Below are 21896 nucleotides of genomic sequence, written 5' to 3' on the forward strand. Positions count from 1 at the left end.
AAAGGTGCTCTTTTTCCTGGGTGTCACATGTACCTCAGAAAATCAGGAAAGAAAAGTAGGAACCAGGACTTGGTGAGGGCGCAGGGCAGGTGGTGAGCGCGGCGGGAGCCATGGCAGGAGGTGGTCCTGGTGGGGCAAGGCGGGGTAGGTGACTCAGGCTACAGGCCCAAGGCCGGCGTGAGGAGGAATGAAGCGGCGCCGGGAATGGGCAACCCGGAACAAACTCTTCAAGCTGACCAGATGAGGATGTCAGGGTCCCCAAAGTGGAGCGTGGGGCGGGTCCATCTGCAGAGCCCAGCCGGGCAGGGGTCTGATATCTGATCACAGTGCGAGCACCATCCAGCCCAAAGCTCGTCCACAACAGGCGACCGCGGGAGCCCATAGCCGCCAGCGGCGGAGTGGGCGGGCCAGAGGGAAGGGAAGGCTGGAGGACGCTGAGGCGGACTGATGGGCTGACCGGGAGTCGCCATGTAGGCCGGGCGGCTCTGTGCCCTGCGTCAGGCGCGGCTGCGCAGCAGCGGAAGTCCTGTGTAGCAGCGCTGTCCCTGACACAGCCGGAGTGTCTCCGTGCAGAAGCACGCGACCCCCGCCCCGCCCGCCCAGCCCGGAACTCCCGGAAACCCCCTCAGCCGCTTGTCTCGCCGCGCCCGCTGAGCAGCTGCCAGTCCTCAGGGCGATTTGTGCAACTTTGACCAGGGCCGGGTCGCGGGGGAGCTGGAGCGCAGAGGGCGCGCGGCGAGGACCTCTTGGCCGGGGCTGCTGAGTCGGCGGCCTATTCGGTGCTGGCGGTCAGTCCCGTGCGTGCGGCCTCCCCGGATCTGGGACGAATTCCCTGTCCAGACGATTTCCCAAATTACTTATTTTTCCCTTTATTCTTTTTGAGGGAGGGGAGGGGAGGTGGAGGCGGGAGGCCGCGCTTGATTGACGGGCCCAGAGAGTGCTTCGCTAACTTCCAGCTGCTGCTGCGCGGTCGGTGGGAGGGGAGCGACCCTGAACCTGAGGCCGGAGACTTGGGTGCTCTCTGAGGGTGGAGGCGCCTGGTTCCGGCGGATTCCGGCTTTCCACCTTTTCACCCCCTCTCATTAGCATCGGGGCTTTTTGTTCCTGTCGAAAGTGGTAGGTCTTGGGACTTTTATGTGGGTGAGGTTTTTTTTTTTTTTCTTTCACCCCCTAGTCCAGAAAAGAACGTGCTTTTCGCCTCCAGTGGTGGGCATTTGGAAGTAGAAGTTCTGGGAGAGGCGGTTAGCAAGTTGGGTGGCAATCAGGAGTCCTTGCAGCTGGAGTGTGTGTGTCTGGGTCTGAGCTCAGGCACCACTCCAGGCTGCCTCTTCACCTGAAAGTCCCGTTCACGTGATGGGAGGGCTTGACAAGACCTTTTCCAACTCTGGATGCATCAGGAGCAGGTCCGATTACTAGAAGATGGCCCTAAAATTAGAGCCAAACCAATGTTTTTCCTAAACAATAGAACCATGGGTATTTTACTTGGGGAGTTTGGAGATATTCGTGTGGAGTTCTGTGTATTCCTAAGCACGTTCAATTATGAAATACACTACTGAACATAGCCACTATAGGCTATTAAAGCCTATAAAGAAAACATCAATCGCTGAGCACGCTGACCCTGAACCCAGAACCAGTGAAACAAATGCATCCTGGATCTGAGACCTGAGCCAGGGAAAGAAACATTTTATCCCTGAACCCAAAACCTAAGAAACACATGCTGACTCTCACACTGAAAAACCTGGATAAATCCAGACCCCCCCTAGCAGGAAAAAATAGAGCCAAAAATCTAAGCAGGGAGGAAATCAGAAATCTAGGATTAGCTGGTTCAGTGACTGTGTTTCAGGAACTAGCTGAAGATAAAGTTAGATTGTAATCTTGAGAATAATCTTGAGAAACAGGGAGTTTCCCCTTTGTGATTATCATTGGTATTTTTGGAATACTGTGTTTCAGGAACTAGCTGATTATGACCTTGAGAGTGATCTTGAAGGCAGGGAGCTGCCCCCTTGTGATCATCACTGGTATTTTCAGAATTTTCTGTGACACCCTTCCTGCCCCTTTTGGATCTTTGGGCTGTGGTTTCTTCCCTTAAAAACCCCTTCTCCGGGTCACTCAGGGTCGAACTCTTCCCCTGCTTGAGTTATGAGTCTCGGCCCAGTGCACTGGTTCCTATCTCATCTCATCTATTAAACCTTGCAGCAAGGGCAATCTCTGGTGAGTTACTGGGGGGGTTGTGGTATCCCGAGACTTGAGTGAGAGTCTCCCCACACTGGGGGTCTTTCAACACCAGGACCAAAGAAACATACTTTGTCCCTAGAATCAAAGCCAGTGAATGAAATATTCCTTGACCCTAAGATTAGAGTCAAAAGTCTATTTTAAAGTCTTTAAGCAATTCGACCGTATCCACCTTCTATATTTTATTTATGGCCAAAGAGTGAGCCCTTTTGTTCTGTATCATGAAAATGGGATTGTTCTGTCTTTGATTGAATAGATAGATTCTATCAAAAACCTGAAGCCTGATTTTATGTGTCATATACCAAGATTTTTCAATTTTCCTTGTAATTGCTTCTTATCAGAGGTAAACTAGTATATCTCCAGATCTAAAAACCTTGTCAGTCCTGTTTTCCTTGCCAACCCGATGTCTATCACCTCAGCCTTTTCCTTCTGCTTCTTCTATGACTTCTCCACACTAGAATGCTATTTCTCTTCCTTAATTTTAACCTATAAATTCTCTTTGTTTAAAGTAGAAGAATATCACATCTTAAGAAATGACTGAGAGATTAAGAGTAGCTGCTGTTCTTGCAGAGTTCCCAGATTCAGTTCCTATTACCCACATGGTAGTTTCAACAATCAGTAATGGCAGTTCAAGTGATCTAAAAATTTCTTCTTGAATCTCTGGACACCAGGCACACAGATGGTTCACATACACATGAAGGGGAAGATTTAAAAATAAAAATAAATAGTCTATAAAAAAGGCAGTGATGGAGTCCCCGTTTGCACCTGATATTTCAGTGCATGCTTTCTGAGACACCTGTGTCTCTTTATACTCAGTCTTCTCCCTCTACTACTGTGAGGTCCTCATCTGCTGAGAAGAGGGGATGTTGTTTTCCTTAAATTCCCTCCTTCAAACACTTGATTGAGAAATGGAGATTTTTTTTTTTGTTCTTTACTCTGTATGGTATGGGATATATAGATGTATACATCTTCCTGGAAGAAATACTTACCTTATAATACATGATTAAATACAAATACATCAGAATGTTTTCTCTTTCTTTTTATATTTCATACTTTTCATGAAAAAATGAAGTTGTTTAGTCTTATAATTGCTGGGTACTCAAGCCTCAGCAAAGTGGTTCCTCAAAAGTCCTAACTGCCCGATGATTGTATTTTTACACATAACATGAATAATTTACAGAAGAGAAAATAAGAACTTTACATTGTTTTCTCTTTAACCTCTGAAATAGTAATGTGAGATATTAATGTGTAAAGTTAATTTTAGTATCATTGAGATATATTTCTTCATGTGAACAGTAAAACCAGTTTTTCACAATAACAGGCTATCCTCCAGTTCATGACTATGGATGATTCAGATGGCTTGGTGTTTAGAAAGATGTTTAGAAATATAACACTGATGTGTCCAAGCCACACAGGGTACTGATGTTCTCCATGCAACATAATATGACGGTAAAATCTTCCTGGAAAGCTGTCACTGAACTCTGAAAACTTGTTCCCAGAATTCCTGTGAAGGTACAGAATATGCATTGGCCTCTAAATTGTGAGGAAATAAACTCCCCAGAAAATGAGGTTACTAGTCTCTCTTAATGACAAAAACGGTTTCTGAGAAGTCAATTCTTATAAAAATATGAAGAGTTGTTTTGTTTCACATTCACAAACTCAGCACAGTGCTTCCCAGTAAGCTCTTATTTTTTTTATGATTTCAGGTATACAACCAGATGAAAATAAACCTCAGTTTATGTCATTACTAGTGTCAAAGAAACAGGTGCAACTGCAAGGAGGCATAACAATCTTATGGAAATCATTCATTCATTTGAACTCAGTTCCAGTTCATCAGGGGTGCTGATTACCTTCTAAACTTCAATTATTCTTGGAAGAATGGCTTTGTCTTCTATCCCTATATCATCGAGAACAAGTTAGTGGTGACCTGACACAAGATGAGATTACTCTGTGATTTGTGTAGAAGTCTCACTATTCCTTTACTAAAGACTGGATCGAGATGTCATACTTCAGGACAAACGGGGGTGTCTTGCAATCAACAGAGATTAATTAGAGAACCCAGTTTTCCATGGGAACTAGCTTTGCAGTTGATGGCAATTCTGTTGTCAAAATATATAATTGTCATGATTAGAAACTTTACTACCACATTGTGTTAAGTTAGAAATTCAATAAATATGAATAAGTTACTATAAATACAGAATTTATTTATCACACAAATATTTACATACAATGATTTCAAATGAAGTACTTGTATTTTAAATACCAATCTTCCTCAAAGACAGATCTTTGAGACATATGGGTAACAGGAGGAAAAGCCCTGAGAATTCATTGGCATCTTCATTCGAAGCAAAAACAGGGAACCAATTTTTTTTTATTCCTATTTTTGCCTGAAGTGTAAGTCATAAATCAATTTTTGGAGAAATAATCATTTCAAGCATAAATCAACAGGATACCATAAGTGGGACAGAAGGTCTGCTAATGAAAATTAGAAGTCAGAAGAGGATAGATACTATTTTTAGAAGGATAACAAAGGCAGTTTACTTTTAGGAACTGACTATCTTGAAGGAGAACAACCTGCCAGAAAAGATCCTGCAATCAGTGTAATTAGAATAAGCCAAGTGTGAAGACTGCTATGAGATCTCATGTAAAACAGCTGAAGAGAAATGCCTGCTACATTTCCCATCAACAAATCATTGAAACAAAAATAGAACCAAAAGAGAGAATAAACAAATGGTGGCCAAACAAGAGCAACAGTGAAGTACAGCAGGGTATTATGGAGACACTAATTTACCAAAAGCTGCAAATGGCCTAGTAAGTAATCTGTAAATTACCATTTATTTTATGGATTACTGCAATAAAACATAAGGCCCTATTTCATCTCTAGGAGGAAGTATCTGTGCTCCAGGTAGGCATAGAGTTTTTGTTCAAGACTCTATCACTGTGTGGGTGGGCTACTATGCCTCTGTTGAGAGAAATAAGTGGCCACATCTTCAGCTTCAAAGTTGCTGATTGCGAGAGAGTAATAGGTCCCAGACCCACTGCCACAGAAGCCAGCTGGGACTCCAGAAGCCAGTTTGGATGTGCCATAAACTAGGAGTGTAGGGGAGCTTCCAGATTTCTGCTGATACCAGTGCAAGTGACTGGGGGCTATACTTGAGCTGGCCCTGCAGGTCATGGTGACCTTCTCCTCTTGAGATGCAGCCATGGATGCTAGAGACTGAGTGAGCACAATTTCTCCCTTGGACACTGTTATCAGGAGAAAACAAAAAAGAGATGTTAGTAGACATAGAAATATAAAAATAACTTCATACAACCTAATATTCAGAAGAAAGAAAATGAAAAATTTTATTCAAAATTCAAATTTCCCCAGATTGTGGATTCTGATCTTAAATGTGCTCCTCCTTACCTGTGGCACTAATTAGCAGAAAGCTGAATGTCAACACATGACGATCCATTGTGCTGTCTAATCTCAGTCTCTGGCTAATTGCTGCTCGTCTCATAAGTACTTCTCTTTAAAACAACTGTGAGCCATCTGTGATTTCTGAGGATGAAGTATGCAAATAGGAAGATAGAGACTAGGCTGTCCATGGCTTATAAAATCCTGTTGTCCTTTTAGTAGTACAAACCTGGTTGATCCAGGAAAATATCTATATATTTGTAAACATTACACTGATAATGAAGGAAATTTCCATTTTTCTTTTCCTTCCTTGTGGTACAGTCCAGTGACCTAGAGTATTACCCACATGTTTGTTTGAAGACCAGCTTAATTTGATCATCTAAGGAAGACATGCTATGCAGAGTAGTTTAAGGCATATTTCTCCCATCATAAAGGTATTTTAGGATAATGGTTTACAATGTTCTCAGAGAGCTTCTAGAAACCTTATCTGCTTCCTGTTTTTCTAGAAACTGCTCAACATAAAGCTCACTAACGCATTCCAGTCCAATTAGATGACCCATGCCCATAAAACACTTGGAATAACAGCATCTAAGTATGTGGCCTGAAAACCAGGTGTTGGTGACATTTCTGACATAATCAAACTCCTATGACATCACCAGGAGAATAGAAAAAAAAATCTCCCATGAAAATGGATGGAAAACTAGATACCAATTTTGTAGCAACTATTATTTGATCAGGAGTCTACCCCATGTTGGGTTAAAGAGAAGCCTGGACTGGAGTTCATGAAGATCAACTTATCTGCCTAACTATAATTCTCAATATGCACCATGCTCTGTTACTGTTTAGCTCATGTCATATTATTATCTGAGGATATCTGAGCATATTTTTCAAATAATTAGCACCTGAGACAGAAAATTCATGTTTAAGCTTGATCAGAAATTTTACTTTAGCCTATATTCAATTTTAATTATGTTCCTTTATCTTTAAAGTTATAAATCTTGGGGAATCTTTCTATACCTTCTTTATTTCTGATTTCATAAAAGAATTCTCCCATTGTTTTTTTAAAAAGAAAAATAACTATATTTTATCATTATACATATGAATCCAAGTTCCCAATCCCTCCCCTCCTCCCATTACTTTCACATAACCCCCAACATACCCACATCCCCTCCTCAAAGACGGTAAGGCACATTACTTTGCGGAAGGTCCAAGGCCCACTCTACTATATCTAGGCTGAGTAAGGTATCCATCCAAAGAGAATAAGTTCCCAAAAAGCCAGTACAAGCAGTAGGGATAAATCCTGGTGTCACTGCCAGTGGTCCCCACAATCTGCCATAGCCAAGCAACTGTCAACTACATTCAGAGTGACTAGTTTGGTCCTATGCGTGTTTCTTCCAAGTCCATGTGGTGTTGGTGACCTCCCATTATCACAGGCAGACTGTTTCAGTGGGTGTACCCATCATTGTCCTGACCTATTTGCTCATACTCTCATTCCTCTCACTGTTCAACTGGACTTTGGGAGGTCAGTCCAGTGCACTGATGTGGGTCTCTGCCTCTGTTTCCGACTGTTGCTGGATGAAGGTTTTATGGTGATATTTAAGATATTCTTCAGTCTGCCTATAGGGCAAAGCCAGTTTGGGCCCCCTCTCCTCTATTGCTTAGGGTCTTAGCTAGGGTCATACTCGTGGATTTCTGGGAATTTCTCTACTGCCAGGTTTCTTGCTAACCCCAGAATGCCTCCCTCAAACAAGAAATCTCTTTCCTTGCTCTCATCTCTGTCCTTCTTCCATCTCAAATATTCCATTTCCTCAAGATCCCTTCACCTCTCCCTTTCTCCCTTCTTCTTTCCTTTCCATCTTACCTTCTTCACCCACACCCATGCTCCCAACTTATCAGGCAATCTTGTCTATTTTGACTTTCTCGGTAGATCTATATATGTTTTTCTTAGGGTTTAACTTATTACTTAGTTTCTTTAAACTCATGTACTATAGGCTCAATATTCTTTGTCTATAGCTAGTATCCACATATGAGTGGGTACATACCACATTTGTCATTTTGAGATTGGGTTATCTCAGGATAGTGTTTTTTTGTTGTATCCATGTGCATGTAAAATTCAAGATGTCATTTTTTCTTTTTTTTTATTGATTTTTGTTGAGCTCTACATTTTTCTCTGCTCCCCTCCCTGCCTCTCTCCTCCCCTTCAACACTGTCCCAATGTCCCCATACTCCAAATTTACTGAAGAGACCTTGTCTTTTTCTACTACCCATGTAGATTAGATCTATGTATGTCTCTCTTAGGGTTCTCATTGTTGTCTAGGTTCTCAGGGATTGTGATTTATGGGCTGGTTTTCTTTACTTTATGTTTAAAAACCACTTAGGACTGAGTACATGTGATAATTCTCTTTCTGGTTCTGGGATACCTCACGAAAATTGATGTTTTCTAGCTCCATCCATTTGCCTGCAAAATTCAAGATGCCATTATTTTTTTTTGCAGTGTAGTACTCTATTGTGTAAATGTACCACATTTTCCTTATCCATTCTTTGGTCGAGGGTTATTTAGGTTGTTTCCAGGTACTGGCTATAACAAACAAAGCTGCGGTGAACATAGTTGAGCATATGTCCTTGGATATATACCCAAAAGTGGTATTGCTGGGTCTTGAGGAAGTTTGTTTCCCAATTTTCTGAGAAATCACCACACAGACATCCAAAGGGGCTGCAGCATCTTTCATTCCCACCAGCAATGCAGAAGTGTTCCCTTTTCCCTACAACCTCTCCAGCATAAGTTGTCATCAGTGTTTATGATATTGACCATTCTTACAGGTGTAAGATGGAATCTCAGAGTTGTTTTGATTTGCATTTTTCTGATGACTAAGGATGTTGACCATTTCCTCAAGAGTCTTTCGGCCATTTTAGATTCCTCTGTTGAGAGTTCTCTGTTTAGTTCTGTACTCCACTTTTTTAACTGGATTATTTGTTCTTTTGATGAACAATTTCTTGAATTCTTTGTATATTATGGAGATCAGACCTCTGTCTGATGTAGGGTTAGTGAAGATCTTTTCCCATTCTGTAGGCTGTTGTTTTGTCTTGTTGGCCATGTCCTTTGCTTTATATAAGCTTTTCAGTTTCAGGAGGTCCCATTTATTAATTGCCTGTGTTGCTAGGATTATATTTAGCAAGTTGTCTACTGTGACAATGCATTCAAGTGTACTTCCCACTTTCTCTTCTATAAGGTTCAGTGTGGCTGTCTTTATGTTAGGGTCTTTTATCCATTTGGACTTGAGTTTTGTGCATGGTGATAGATATGGGTCTATTTTCATCCTTCTACATATTGATATCCAGTTATGCCATCACCATTTTAAAAATATGCTTTCTTTTTCCATTTGATATTTTTTGCTTCTTTGTCAAAAATCAGGTGTTCAAAGGTGTGTGGATTTATATCTGGGTCCTCTATTCAGTTCCACTGGTTCTCCATGTCCTTATGATAATATCAGGCTGTTTTCAGTACTGTAGCTCTCTAGTATAGGTTGAGGTAAGGGATTTGTGATGCATCCAAAAGTTCTCTTATTGTACAAAATTGTTTTGGCTATTCTGGATTTTTTGCTTTTTTAATATGAAGTCTAGTACCGTTCTTTCAAGTTTTGTGAAGAATTTTGCTGAGATTTTGATGGGCATTGCATTGACTCTGTAGATTGCTTTTGGTAAGATTGTCATTTTTACTATGTTAATTCTACCAACCTAAGACCATGGGAGATCTTTCCATTTTTTAGTGTCTTCTTCAATTTCTTTCTTCAAAGATTTAAAGTTCTTGTTATACAAGTCTTCCACTTATTTGGTTAAAGTTACTCTGAGATATTTTATGCTATTTGTGGCTATTAAAGGGTAACATTTCTGTGATTTCTTTCTCAGACCTTTTATCATCTGAGTACAGGAGGGCTACTGATTTTTTTGAGTGAATCTTGTATCCTGCTACATTACTGTAAGTGTTTATGAGTTGTAGAAGTTTGTTGGTAGAATTTTTGGGGTCGTTTTTGTAAACTATCATATCATCAGCAAACAGTTAGAGTTTGACATCTTCTTTTCCTATTTGTATTCCTTTGATCTCCTTTTGGTGACTTATTACTCTAGCTAGAACCTCAAGAACTATATTGAATAGATATGGAAAGAGTGGAAAACCTTGTTTTGTTCCTGATTTCAGTGGAATCGCTGAAAGTTTCTCTCCATTTAGTTTGATATTGGCTGTTGGCTTGCTGTATATTGCCTTTATTATGTTTAGGTATGTTCCTTGTATCCCTGCTCTCTCCAAGACCTTTATCATGAAGGGATGTTGTATTTTGTCAAAAGCTTTTTCGGCATTAATGAGATGATCATGTGGCTTTTATTTTTCAGTTTGTTTATATGGTAGATTACCTTGACAGATTTTTGTATGTTGAACCATCCCCACATTTGGGGATGAAGCTGACTTCATCATGGTGGATGATGGTTCTGATGTGTTCTTGAGATTGATTTACCAGTATTTTATTATTTTTGCATCAATGTGCACGAGTGAGATTGCTCTGTAATTCTCCTTCTTAGTAATGTCTTTCTGTGGTTTGGGTATCAGGGTAATTGTAGCCTCATAAAAAGAGTTTGGCATTGTTTCTTCTCTTTCTATTGTGTATAATAATTTGGGGAGCATTGACATTAGTTCTTCTTTGAAAGTCTTATAGAATTCTGAGATGAAACTATCTGGTTCTGGACTTTCTTTGGTTGGGAGACTTTTGATGACTGTTTCTATTTCTTTAGTCATTATAGGTCTGTTTAGTTTGCTTATCTGGTCTTGATTTAATTTTGGTAAGTGGTATTTATTCAGAACATTGTCCATTTCCTTTAAGTTTTCCAATTTTGTGGAGTACAGGTTTTCGAAATATGACCTGATGATTCTCTGTATTTCCTCTGTGTCTGTTGTTATGTCTACCTTTTCAATTCTGAATTTGTTAATTTGGATATTCTCTCTCTGCCTTTTGGTTAGTTTGGATAAAGGTTTGTCTATTTTGTTGATTTTCTCGAAGAACCAACTCTTTGTCTCATTGATTCTTTGGATTGTTTTCTTTGTTTCTATTTTGTTGATTTCTGCTCTCAATTTGATTATTTCCTGCCATCTAGTTTTCTTGGGTGAGTTTGCTTTTTTTGTTCTAAAGTTTTCAAATGTTCTGTTAATTCACTAGTGTGGGATTTTTCTAGCTTCTTATGTAGCCATTTAGTACTATGAACTATCCTCTTAACACTACTTTCATTGTGTCCCATAAATCTGGGTATGTTGTGTGGTCATTTTCATTGAATTTCAGGAAGCCTTTAATTTCTTTCTTTATTTCTTCTTTGACCCATTGATGATTCAGGTGAGTATTGTTTGATTTTCATGTGTTTGTGGGTTTTTTTGAAATTAGTGTTGCTTTTGAATTCTAGTTTTAAACCATGGTGATCTGATAAGATACATGGGGTTATTCCAATTTTTTGGTAATTGTTGAAGTTGGTTTTGTTACCAAATATATGGTCAAATTTTGAGAAGGTTCCATGAGGTGCTGAGAAGAAGGTATATTCTTCTCTTTTTGGATGGAATCTTTTATAGATGTCTGTTGTCTATTTGAGTCATAACATCTGTTAGTTTCCTTGTTTCTTTGTTATTATTTTGTCTGACTGACCTGTCCAGTGGTGAGAGTAGAGGGTTGAAGTCTCCCACTATTATTTTGTGGAGTTTAATGTGTTATTTAAGATTTAGAAGTGTTTCTTTTACATATGAGGGTGCCCTTGTTTTGGGGGCATAGATGTTCAGTATCGAGAAATCCACTTGATGGATTTTTCCTGTGACTAGTATGAAATGTCCTTCTTTGTCTCTTTTAATTGATTTTAGTTTGAAGTCTAGTTTGTTAGATATTAGGATAGCAACACCCACTTGTTTATTAGGTCCATTTGATTGGAATATTTTTTCCCAGACTTTTACGCTGAGATGATGTCTGTCTTTGAGGTTAAGGTGTATTTCTTATATGCAGAAGAAGGATAAATTCTGTTTTTGCATCCAATCTGTTAGCCTGTGCCTGTGATTAATGTACTAGGTGCTAGCGAATCCAAGGCCCAGATGGTTGTTTCTTGTAGTATAGTCAGTGCTACAGTTCTAGTTACCCTTTTGGTCATGCCTGTTCCTGGAGGTCACTCAGTGCTCCTGGGCTTTGCTAAACTCCCATGGAGTTTGTTTTCTCAGGCCTGCTCTAGGTAGGTTGTTGGCTCAGACCTGTTTCTGTAAATATCCCTGGTCTAGATCCATTCCTGCACATGTCTCTGACTTGGGGTTGGTCCTTTAAAGGATTCTGGCTCTGGTCTACTCCCTCAGAGTTCAAGGCTTGGGTGTGCCCAGACCCACAGAGGACCTGGCTCAGGTTTATTCCCTCACGCTTGGACCTGCAGATTTTTCTGGTTCCTGCCTATTCCCTTTGATGTCCCACACCAATGCCTGGACCACAGAAGTCCTGGCTCAGGCCTACTCTCTATGAGGTGCCAAACTCATGCCTGATCCCACAGGGATATCTGGTTCCTTCCTACTCCATTGTAGGTCCCAGATTCATGCCCCATCATTATTTTTAACCACTGAGTAGTACTCTAATATGTAAATGTGCCACATTTTCTTTAACCATTTTTCAGTTGAGTGGCATCTAGGTTTTCTCAAGATTCTGGCTATTACAAATAATGCTGCTATGAGCATTGTTAAACAAATGACTTTGTAGTATGACTGAGCATCTTTTGGGTATATGCCCAGAAGTGGTATTGCTGGATCCTGAAGTAGGCTGATCCCCAATTATCTGAGAAACCACCATATGGATTTCCAAAATGGTTGTACAAGTTTGCATTCCCACTAGCAATGGATGAGTCTTCCCCTTACTCCACATCTTCTCCAGCATAAGCTATCTTTGGTGGTTTTGATCCTACCTATTCTGATAGGCATAAGATGGTATCTCAAAGTTGTTTTTGTTTGCATTTCTTTTTTTAAGGGTCTCAATTTTTTTAGGTATAGGATATGAAAAAACATTCACTGATACAGAACCAATCAGATGCTGCTGCTGATCCAATTGTCTTCATCCAGCTGTTCTGTCCAGGGGTGAAGAGTACCAACCACAAAACACCTCTCTGCCACATGGTCCACTCTGACAAACCAAGAGACCATAAGAGTAAGAGAGAGTGCACAAGCCTTAGATTTAAAGCTGTTTTGTAGGCAGACAAGACCACAACACAGAGCTTGCTGCCCCAAAAGACATTAGCTAAATGGATCAAAACCTTGCCATAATTCCTCACCCCCTTTTTTCCTAAATAAGAAGGCTTTAATCCTAACATAAAACTATTTACAATAAGAGCAACTATCAAGTATTGTGAAGAAGAAGAAAGTAAAATCATAAACAAAAATGAAACTACAACCAACAGAAACAACATCATGCAAGAAACATGCTAAATGTTCAGGCCATAGGTTACAGGCAAATTACAGAAATCATTCCAATAGCTGCCCTATCCTAGAAAGTCTTAAATCTTGTAAGTGATTCTAATAAAATCAGGAACTATATAAGGCTAATAAAATAATCTAATATGCCCTAGCTAAGATATTAGAGGGTTATAACTACAATTATCTAATCTCCAACCCCATCAAAGACCTGAGAAGGAAAACAACATTACCTGAGTAAGCAGGAAGTGCAAGTAAGTGACCTCCAAAAAAATGTAAGAACTGATAGAAGTAGCTGGCTACCTGGACAGTCACACAAAATCTGTCTGTAATGTTGGGGCATCCAACTTTGGCTATGGGTCTAGAATATCTGATAGACCAATTTCAGAAGAAGAAAAATTCAAAAGACGGTCCTACCCTGTTTTGGAAAAGTTCAGCAGCTGTTTTTCCATGAGTCCTGCTTGTTCAGATTGGATAGTAGTATGCTTACTGTCAACAGTTGAACCAAGGCAGTTCTTTGCCCAATAGGTGAGTTTTGCCAAGAAGAAAACAAGCTCCATATGGAATGTCTTCAGTGCCTTGTAATGAAAACCAAGACAAATATTGGGGCTCAAGCTCAAGATCAGAAAAGAAAAGCAGTCAAGCCACTATAGAATTCTTAACTTCTACCAAGGCTCAGACAAACAACATGACTGCAGACTGCAAGATTTGCACTTCCCATAGTGGCTTAGTATGTTGAACATTTCCTTAAGTGTCTTTTGGCCATTTGAGATTTATCTGTTGAGAATTCTGTTTAGTTCTGTGCCCATTTTTTAACTGGGTTATTTAGAATTTTGATGTCTAATTTCTTGAGTTTTTTTATGTATTATGGAGGTCACTCCTTTGTCTAATATGGGATTAGAAAAGATATTTTCCCATTCAGTATGTTGCCTTTTAGTCTTAGTGACTGTGTCCCTTGCTTTATAGAAGCTTTTCAGTTTCAGGAGGTCTTATTTATTTATTGTTTCTCTCATGATCTATGCTATTGGGGTTATATTTAGAAATATGTCCATGCATTGAAGGCTACTTCCCGCATTGTCTTCTATCAGGTTCAGTGTGGTTGGAGTAATATTGAGATCTTTAATCTTCTGGACTTGAGTTTTGTGTATATGAATACATATGGATCATTTTCATTCTCCTACATGTTGACATCCAGTTATTTAATCACCATTTTTTGAAGATGCTTTCTTTTTTCCATTGTATAATTTTAGCTTCTTTGTCAAAAATCAACCAATGTTAACTATGATTGTACATGTAAAGAAACTAAATAAAGACAGACTTCATAAGTCCTCTAAAAATAACTCATAATGACACCTGGACTGCTGTATGTCTGTCCCTCCAGGTTCTATTGATCTTGCTTCAAAGCAGCATGGTCCCCTGTTCTAGAACTCTCTCTGGAAATTAAAGTGGTCAAAAAGATTGACTGAGGCTATGCCTCCCATCATTCCCCCTTGTGGTTTCTGGGAAATCCAATTTGACTGATGCCCACATACAAAATAATGTTGAATAATAATTGTTTCCAGACATATGGATTATGGCACAAGATGTGGAATCTGTCCTATCCACCTGCCCTACACCAGGAACACCCAAGGAACTTCTGCAGGTACAGAAATTCCTTTTGCTTAATAGAATTGAATTTCCCTAAATCTTATCATTGTGCCTGATGGTAGAGGAAAGATAAAAGCATTCAAATCAAATATTTCTGAAAAATAACTCCCAATACCTCCTTTCAAACAGTTTTATAAATTATTTGTAAATCTTATCTGAATGTGGAATGCAACCTTAAGAATTTCTTTAAACCTGCCCTTCACCTTTTTGTTCTATCTTCCCATTGTACATTAAAAGAATGCCTTTGTGTGTACACAATACAGTGATGTTAAAAAGATCACATATCCCATTGTTGTGCCTGAAGAGCCTCCCTGTCTCTAGGGAGTGTATTCAGGAATGTTTAGGAGAGAAGGACCACTTCCCAGGTCAACACATTGGCCAACAGAACCAGTCTGTCTCATGGGCCATTCAACTCAAGCACATTTGACAGCTCAGGAAACCTGCTCCTCTTGCATGGAAGGCAATGTGCCCCTACTCACTATGGCATGACTTATCATGTCATAATAGAGAACTGTAGAAAAAAACCCACTGGTGTTCCTGATTGCTAGATTTGCCCAGGGTCCCTCAGTATCTAGCATTACCTAACTGGACCCCAAACAGTAGCAGCTCCACTATGATATGAGCAGAGATCAAATGACTAAGGCACTATAGACTTTCACAGTTCTGCCTTTCCACCCTAGGGGCAGACAGTTTTCTAATCTGGGAAATTTTATTTAACAGAAACTATTCCAGTCTCTCAGAGCACTTCTAGTTCTTCTTACAAGATATAGAGTCCCTTATGTGTATAATCCATGAAACACTGACAAGTGCAATCAAGCCTTTCCTTCGTAGATCAGATATGGTAAAATCAAACATAGGTCACATTCAAATAGTAACTTTTGTTAAAGAAAAAAAGAGATCACAAATTAGAAAACAATAGTGTGTGTGGATGGGCTTAGAATCAATAAAGACATGAGGGAAATGATGTAATTATAATACCCCAAAAATATTTTTAAGAGTTGAAACATGTTATAGGGCCATGGGCTTTAGAGACTAGGAATTTGTAAAGGGCACACCAAGTACTAGTCACACAAATTCCCTCAGGATGTTCATCTTAACCTCTAAAATAACTATTTTTGATTGGGCCACATTATATTATTTAGTTCTGTACTGGTCAAACTAGTGTAACTACTGCAATTGGTTTTATTATAAGTTCAGTTCTTTATCCAGATTCATGACACCCTGTTCTGTGGATACAAAAACATGTTCAGTCACATTTAATAATCATCTAAAATTAATTAGTTCAGGACCAGTTAGGCCTTTAGACCATCCAAATGGAATCTGAATTCACGTTGGGCTCCAGATGAAGAAGGGCGCTTAAAAGAAATTCACACTAGCTCAGAACTGAGAATAATAGAGGGTTATTTATTAAGGGGTAGACTCACAAATCACAATCCTCTGCTGGAACGAAGAACAGCAACCAAATCTCACAGTGGGAAAAGTGGCTGGACATGCATTTTGCATTGGCACAAACAGTAAAAGAGGCCATGTCCAAGTGGGTGGGTAACTTAAAAGCTACTGGTGGTAGGAATTCCTACAGCACCTCACTACTTATTTCTTTTTTTTTTTTTTTTGGTTTTCCGAGACAGGGTTTCTCTGTGGTTTTGGAGCCTGTCCTGGAACTAGCTCTGTAGACCAGGCTGGTCTCGAACTCCCAGAGATCCACCTACCTCTGCCTCCCAAGTGCTGGGATTAAAGGCGTGCGCCACCACCGCCCGGCCTCACTACTTATTTCTAATGTGAGCTACAGTCAAAGTAGGAAAACTTTCATGCTCCTTCTTTTCCATCACTTTCTGTGCTGGGACTACACCTGTTTAAAGTTGGCCAGTAAGCTCAATTCTTACACAGGTTCTTCCTCACTTGTAATTTTGCAAAAGAAATCCAGAGAAGGTGAAACACATTTATTTACTGACCTATTTTCCCTTTCTCACTGACCAGGTAGAGCCCAACCTTGAAGCAAATGCATGACTTTCTTTTTATCACTGGGCAGCAGAAGCAGATTAGGCATTCAAAGCAATTCTCAGCATCTTAGTGGGACGCTAGCCTAAGCAACATGAGACATTGCTCTAAACATAAATAAATAATCAACAGCACTTGAGGGAAATGGAAAAATAATCTTAATGACCTGAAAACAAGGAGAATAGAAAAAAGAGATTAAAGCAGTGAAGCACTTAAAGAAAATCAAATTTAAAAAGTATAACATAATTGTTTAAAAAAGATAAATATAATTGAAAAAACACAAAGCCATACTGACTTTGTAAAAGAGAAAATCATTCCCTGGTAGAGGGAATGGCAATAATAAAATATGATTTCACCATGACCCTATGTGCACTGCTAGCTTCTGAGATCTGTAATCCGACACACACACAGTTATAACTAATGAATATAACCATGACATGCAGGATTAAACATATATGGATAAAAAAGTACTCTTATCAGAAATTCAATATTCATGGCTCAAGTTAAAATTCCCAAATTGCACACCTAAACTCTGGCTGCTTTCACTTACATCATGTGGATTGATACATGTTGGGGCATTACAAATTCACTGATTCTGTCACAATCAGGTCCTATTTCATAAAAACAAGCTCTTCTTCCTGTTCTGGTCTGAAGAAAGAAGCCTGCTCCACACAAAAATCCTTTTTCTTTTACTGAAATAACAGTTGACTACATGAGCCAGAACTTTATTTTTAAAGCTCACTGGTAGTTTACTTTTTTACTCTAAAAATATAATCAGTTTAATCAAAAATATAAAAAGGTCACTGTCTTGTGAAACAATGGATTGGGATCAAGGCTATCAGATCCAAGATTGTCAGGAGCCGTTTCCCCCCCAAATTATTATAGGAAGCACCGCCGTGAGGAGTTTTGCAGAGAGCTCCACTTCTCAATTGTATTGAGAATAGTCTTATTGACCAAGCCTATCTCACACCCCAATTAACTGTTAATAGAGAGCTGTTAGCGGAACCTGCCTCACATTCCAGACTATCTAGAGTACTAGGTGTGTTACCTTGTGACTTCCTGACCAAGGAATCGTGACCTGACCGATCGTAACCTCTTGGACTACGTGACCGGCATGGACCACGTGGCAAGGTCACGTGCCCCAGGCCCCCAAGCTCCTCATCCAGGGGCTATATAAGCTGTAACCATGACTCTAATAAATGGAGGCTTCGACAAATCTGCCTAGCCTCCTTCCCCTTATCAGCCTATGTCTTTCAGGTGGTGCCTCTCCGTGACCCTGGAATAACTGACCAGCCAGGCGGGTTACAAACCCTAGACAGAGTAACCCATCGAGGCGGTCTACAAAGATAAAAAAGTTTGTCTCAGAAACTATTTTTTTACAAGGTTGGAGATACAACTGTTCTAGAATTAATATCCCTTCCCAGGGATATATCATTCCAAACACACAAGTTTAATAAACCAAAATCTCATTAATAATAGCATGTATCCAGTGGTGGTGAATGTTTTAAAAGAGCCAGTCTGACACAGATTTTGCATTCCACATTTGTTGTCATCCTTAAGTCTCTTTTTGGCTCAGAAATGAGGTTATATGTTAAAAATTGAAATAGGGACAAGAGCAAGCAAGTTTAATAACTTAGACAAATGGAAACTTAAGGACAAAAAGTATCTTTTAGATCATGCAATATCATCTAAATATAAATATACCATAACCCATTATTTAAAAGATAATAGATCATAATGTATGATCTAAAAGATACATTTAAATGATGTATCAGTGCCACAATCCTCAAACATACAAAGCACAGAACACAAATACAAAATAATTTATGGAAAAAATCATCTATCAATGCTGTGTTCTTAAATGAAGAGATATTCTGACCTACTCTAACTGTAGAATAAGGCTTCTTTGCCTCCAAACAAGCTGGTTCAGAAAAAGAACACAGATACATCTATGATGTCTAAAGACCATGACAATACTATACACAATTTCATTTCTTAACCTTTCTCTTGTGTATATTGGTGTTTGCCTACCTGTGTCTCTGTGTAGTACCCACACAGGCACATGAGGGAACCAGAACTCTTGGATATGGAATAACAGATGTTTAGCAACTAAGGTTTATTGCAATGTGATCTGAGTTCTCTACAAATAGAACTAGTGCTCTTAATTGCTAAGCTATCTTTCAAGCCACAATTTTAGTTGTTTTTATTTTAATTAAAACATATCACTTTTACCCATCCTTGTCCTCTCTCCATCTATTCACAAATTCTCCCCTTCCAATTTCTTCCTTGATAAGTATATGTAAATCAATGTGCAAATCCATGAATAAATTCTGCTGGGTCCATTTTTGTTGGATTTGTGTTATGGTTTCAGGACTCTACATGCGGTTTTGGATATATAAATAAAGAGCTCATCCCTGTCTGAAGCTAATTTACCAACTTGCAGGAGATTTTAATCGCTATTGGGCTAATGGGTCTGACCCTTGAGTGATCTTGCCTACCTTGTACAGAAAACATTATCAAGAATTTAAAAGTTAGAGTGGTAAATACCACAGTTAACACTTGCTAATATCATGTTCTGGAGCTACTGTGAAGAAAACGGACACTGTCTTAAGGCATTCACGGCCTCCCTATGTTACATTGGTCGTCCACCATAGTCATTTGGTCATTCTCACCTTGGATGACTTTGAAAAGCTGAAATTCTTGCATTCATTATGTGCCATCTTACAGTCCTATGCCACCACGCCTGGTTTAAGTGTCTTCATTTAATAAGTCATTAGAATAAAGGATGTGTTAGATGAGCAGTTACACTTAAGTATATATGAAACCTCTTATCTCCGTGAGCCTGGATTTCATTATGTGAACAATAAGGACAATACTCTTCCCTAGTCCCTTGATGAATTATAATAGACTCAAAGATAAAGGAAAACAACATTTCTCATAGTTGCAAGACAGTAGACTATAAGGCAGAAGGTCTGCATTTGATGGAAGCCTTCTTCTGATACTGGACTTCATACCAGAGCCTGTGTCCTGTGTACCCTGACCAGGGAGGCCACCCATTCACTCTTATTATCCATATTAAAAGAATCAAGCTACACTAGATGGTGTTGGTACATGCCTTTAATCCTAATATGTGGGAGGTAGAGGAAGGTGGATTTCTGTAAACTCAAGGTCGACCTAGTTTAGAGACAGATCCAGAACAGTCAAGACTACACGAATAAACCTTCTCTTGAATAAACAAAAACAAAAACAAACCAAGTTAGTTTTTTGTGACGTGCCCACCAATAATTCAGATACCCTGGAGACAAGCTGTGCAAATCTTTATGATGTCCTAGAAGAGACTAGTAAATATACTGATTTCTAGGCCATACAGATATTCATACTGAGACTATTCTTTAAAATAAGAAGAAAACAATAGAAAACAAATCAAATTATTAATAAAAATTGTAAACATGACATTTTTTTTTCAGTGTGAATAATTCAGAACAGTAATGAAGATAAAAGGCAATTCATCCATCCTTGGGGTCCAAACAAGTTATACATAAGGCAAGAGATATGCACAGCTAAGCAATATAACTAAGCCCTTTAATGAAAGTTTTACCATCTCTAAAACCCTCCTCCAACCTCAGCTCCAGTCTCTTCAGCAAGTTGGTCAGATGAAGAAAACAACATTCCCTTAGTATGGACAATCTCATCTGGAGTAGTTAGTTGTCTATTACAATGAATTTCCCAGTGAAATTAGAATTTCATGGTTGTTACTGCTTCCCTAGTTGTTGGTTAGCCAAAGGGAGAGATAAAAATGTCTCTTAGAATATTCTTATTCCTTCCAGGCAGGCTGGTACCAGGGATTGATGGTCTGAAAACTTAGAAGCTTTAAGGTCCAAGTGGAGATTGCAAAATGAAGAGTGCAGGGTACTATCATTGACAGCTATATGAGTTGACCAAAAAGTAAAGGATGGAAGACCTAAGAGGGATGACCCACATACCTGAATATATACAGAGTACAGGTTTTGCCAATTTGTCCTCAGGCTGATCACAAGTACTGCACCCCTGCATTTGAGCCTTGGGCTTTCACAGACAAAATTGCTCCATCTCTAGCAATTCTTACAAACCCAATAGCTCGTTGTAAATGCCTGATTGCCTTGGCCTTAGAGACTTCAGTTCATGTCTCAGGATGCCTACACAACCTGGCTGTCATCTAGAGTCACCACCACTCACGGATCCTAACTGAGGGTGTTACACACGTTAGGGAAACATAATATGATCCCATTTAGACAAGTCAGACTTAATGCCTACAAGTTCCTTTTCTCTCCTTATAGGAGGTATAAACTCAAGGAGGGCTAGACCTAACATGTGATCTTGTGAGCTCCAATTGCTGCCTTTTTACACCACTGGAGACAAATTCACTCTTGTGGTTTTCAGTAAATATTCAACCATCTTTTAAAGGCATTTATTGTGACTTTCTGTGCTGATTATTGTTTGTACCTTTCCCTCATGTTGTAGAGGTTTGGGCCTGCAATATTCTTTAAGAACCAAGTCTAGGTTTGTTTCTGATGCTATCAGTCTTATATTTCTTCTGGATTATCAGGTTTGAGGTAAAGATAAATTTAGTGTGTGTGTGTGGAAGGGGGAAGTGCATGCCTTTATTCTCAGCACTTGAGAGGCAGAGAGGCCAATCTCTTTTTTAGTTTGAGGCCAGTCTGATCTAGAGAGTGGGTTCCAGAACAGGCTCCAAAGCTATAAAGAAACCTTATTTTTGAAAAACAGAACAAAAATGATGAATTCACATCAGCCATTCATACATTATTACTATCAACTGCATATTCATGAGGCTAGACAGAAGGCTCAGCAACCACGAGACAGCTCAAGACTGTCTATACCTCCAGTCACAAGGTATCAGATACCATCTTCTGGTCACCACTAGTAATCGGCATTCACTTGGTATACTCACTGACATAATTTGTACACTTAAATTTCATTTTTTTTTTTTTTTTTGGTTTTTCGAGACAGGGTTTCTCTGTGGTTTTGGAGCCTGTCCTGGAACTAACTCTTGTAGACCAGGCTGGTCTCGAACTCACAGAGATCCGCCTGCCTCTGCCTTCCAAGTGCTGGGATTAAAGGCGTGCGCCACCACCGCCCGGCCTTAAATTTCATTTTTTTTAACAT

At 39.5% G+C, this 21896-nt stretch overlaps 1 protein-coding gene and 1 gene segment (V, D, J or C); both read right to left on the reverse strand.

Annotated features, from left to right (window-relative positions):
- The window catches only part of LOC130870613 (zinc finger protein 431-like), a 129060-nt gene that overhangs the window by 21137 nt on the left and 86027 nt on the right, over nucleotides 1–21896 (reverse strand). The window lies entirely within an intron of this gene.
- LOC130870703 (Ig kappa chain V-VI region NQ5-78.2.6-like) lies at nucleotides 4369–6635 on the reverse strand. The segment is given in 2 exon segments: nucleotides 4369–5478; nucleotides 5639–6635. Coding segments are annotated over 2 exon segments (405 nt in total).

This window comes from Chionomys nivalis, chromosome 1 (assembly GCF_950005125.1).
Source record: "Chionomys nivalis chromosome 1, mChiNiv1.1, whole genome shotgun sequence".
Taxonomy (NCBI): domain Eukaryota; kingdom Metazoa; phylum Chordata; class Mammalia; order Rodentia; family Cricetidae; genus Chionomys; species Chionomys nivalis.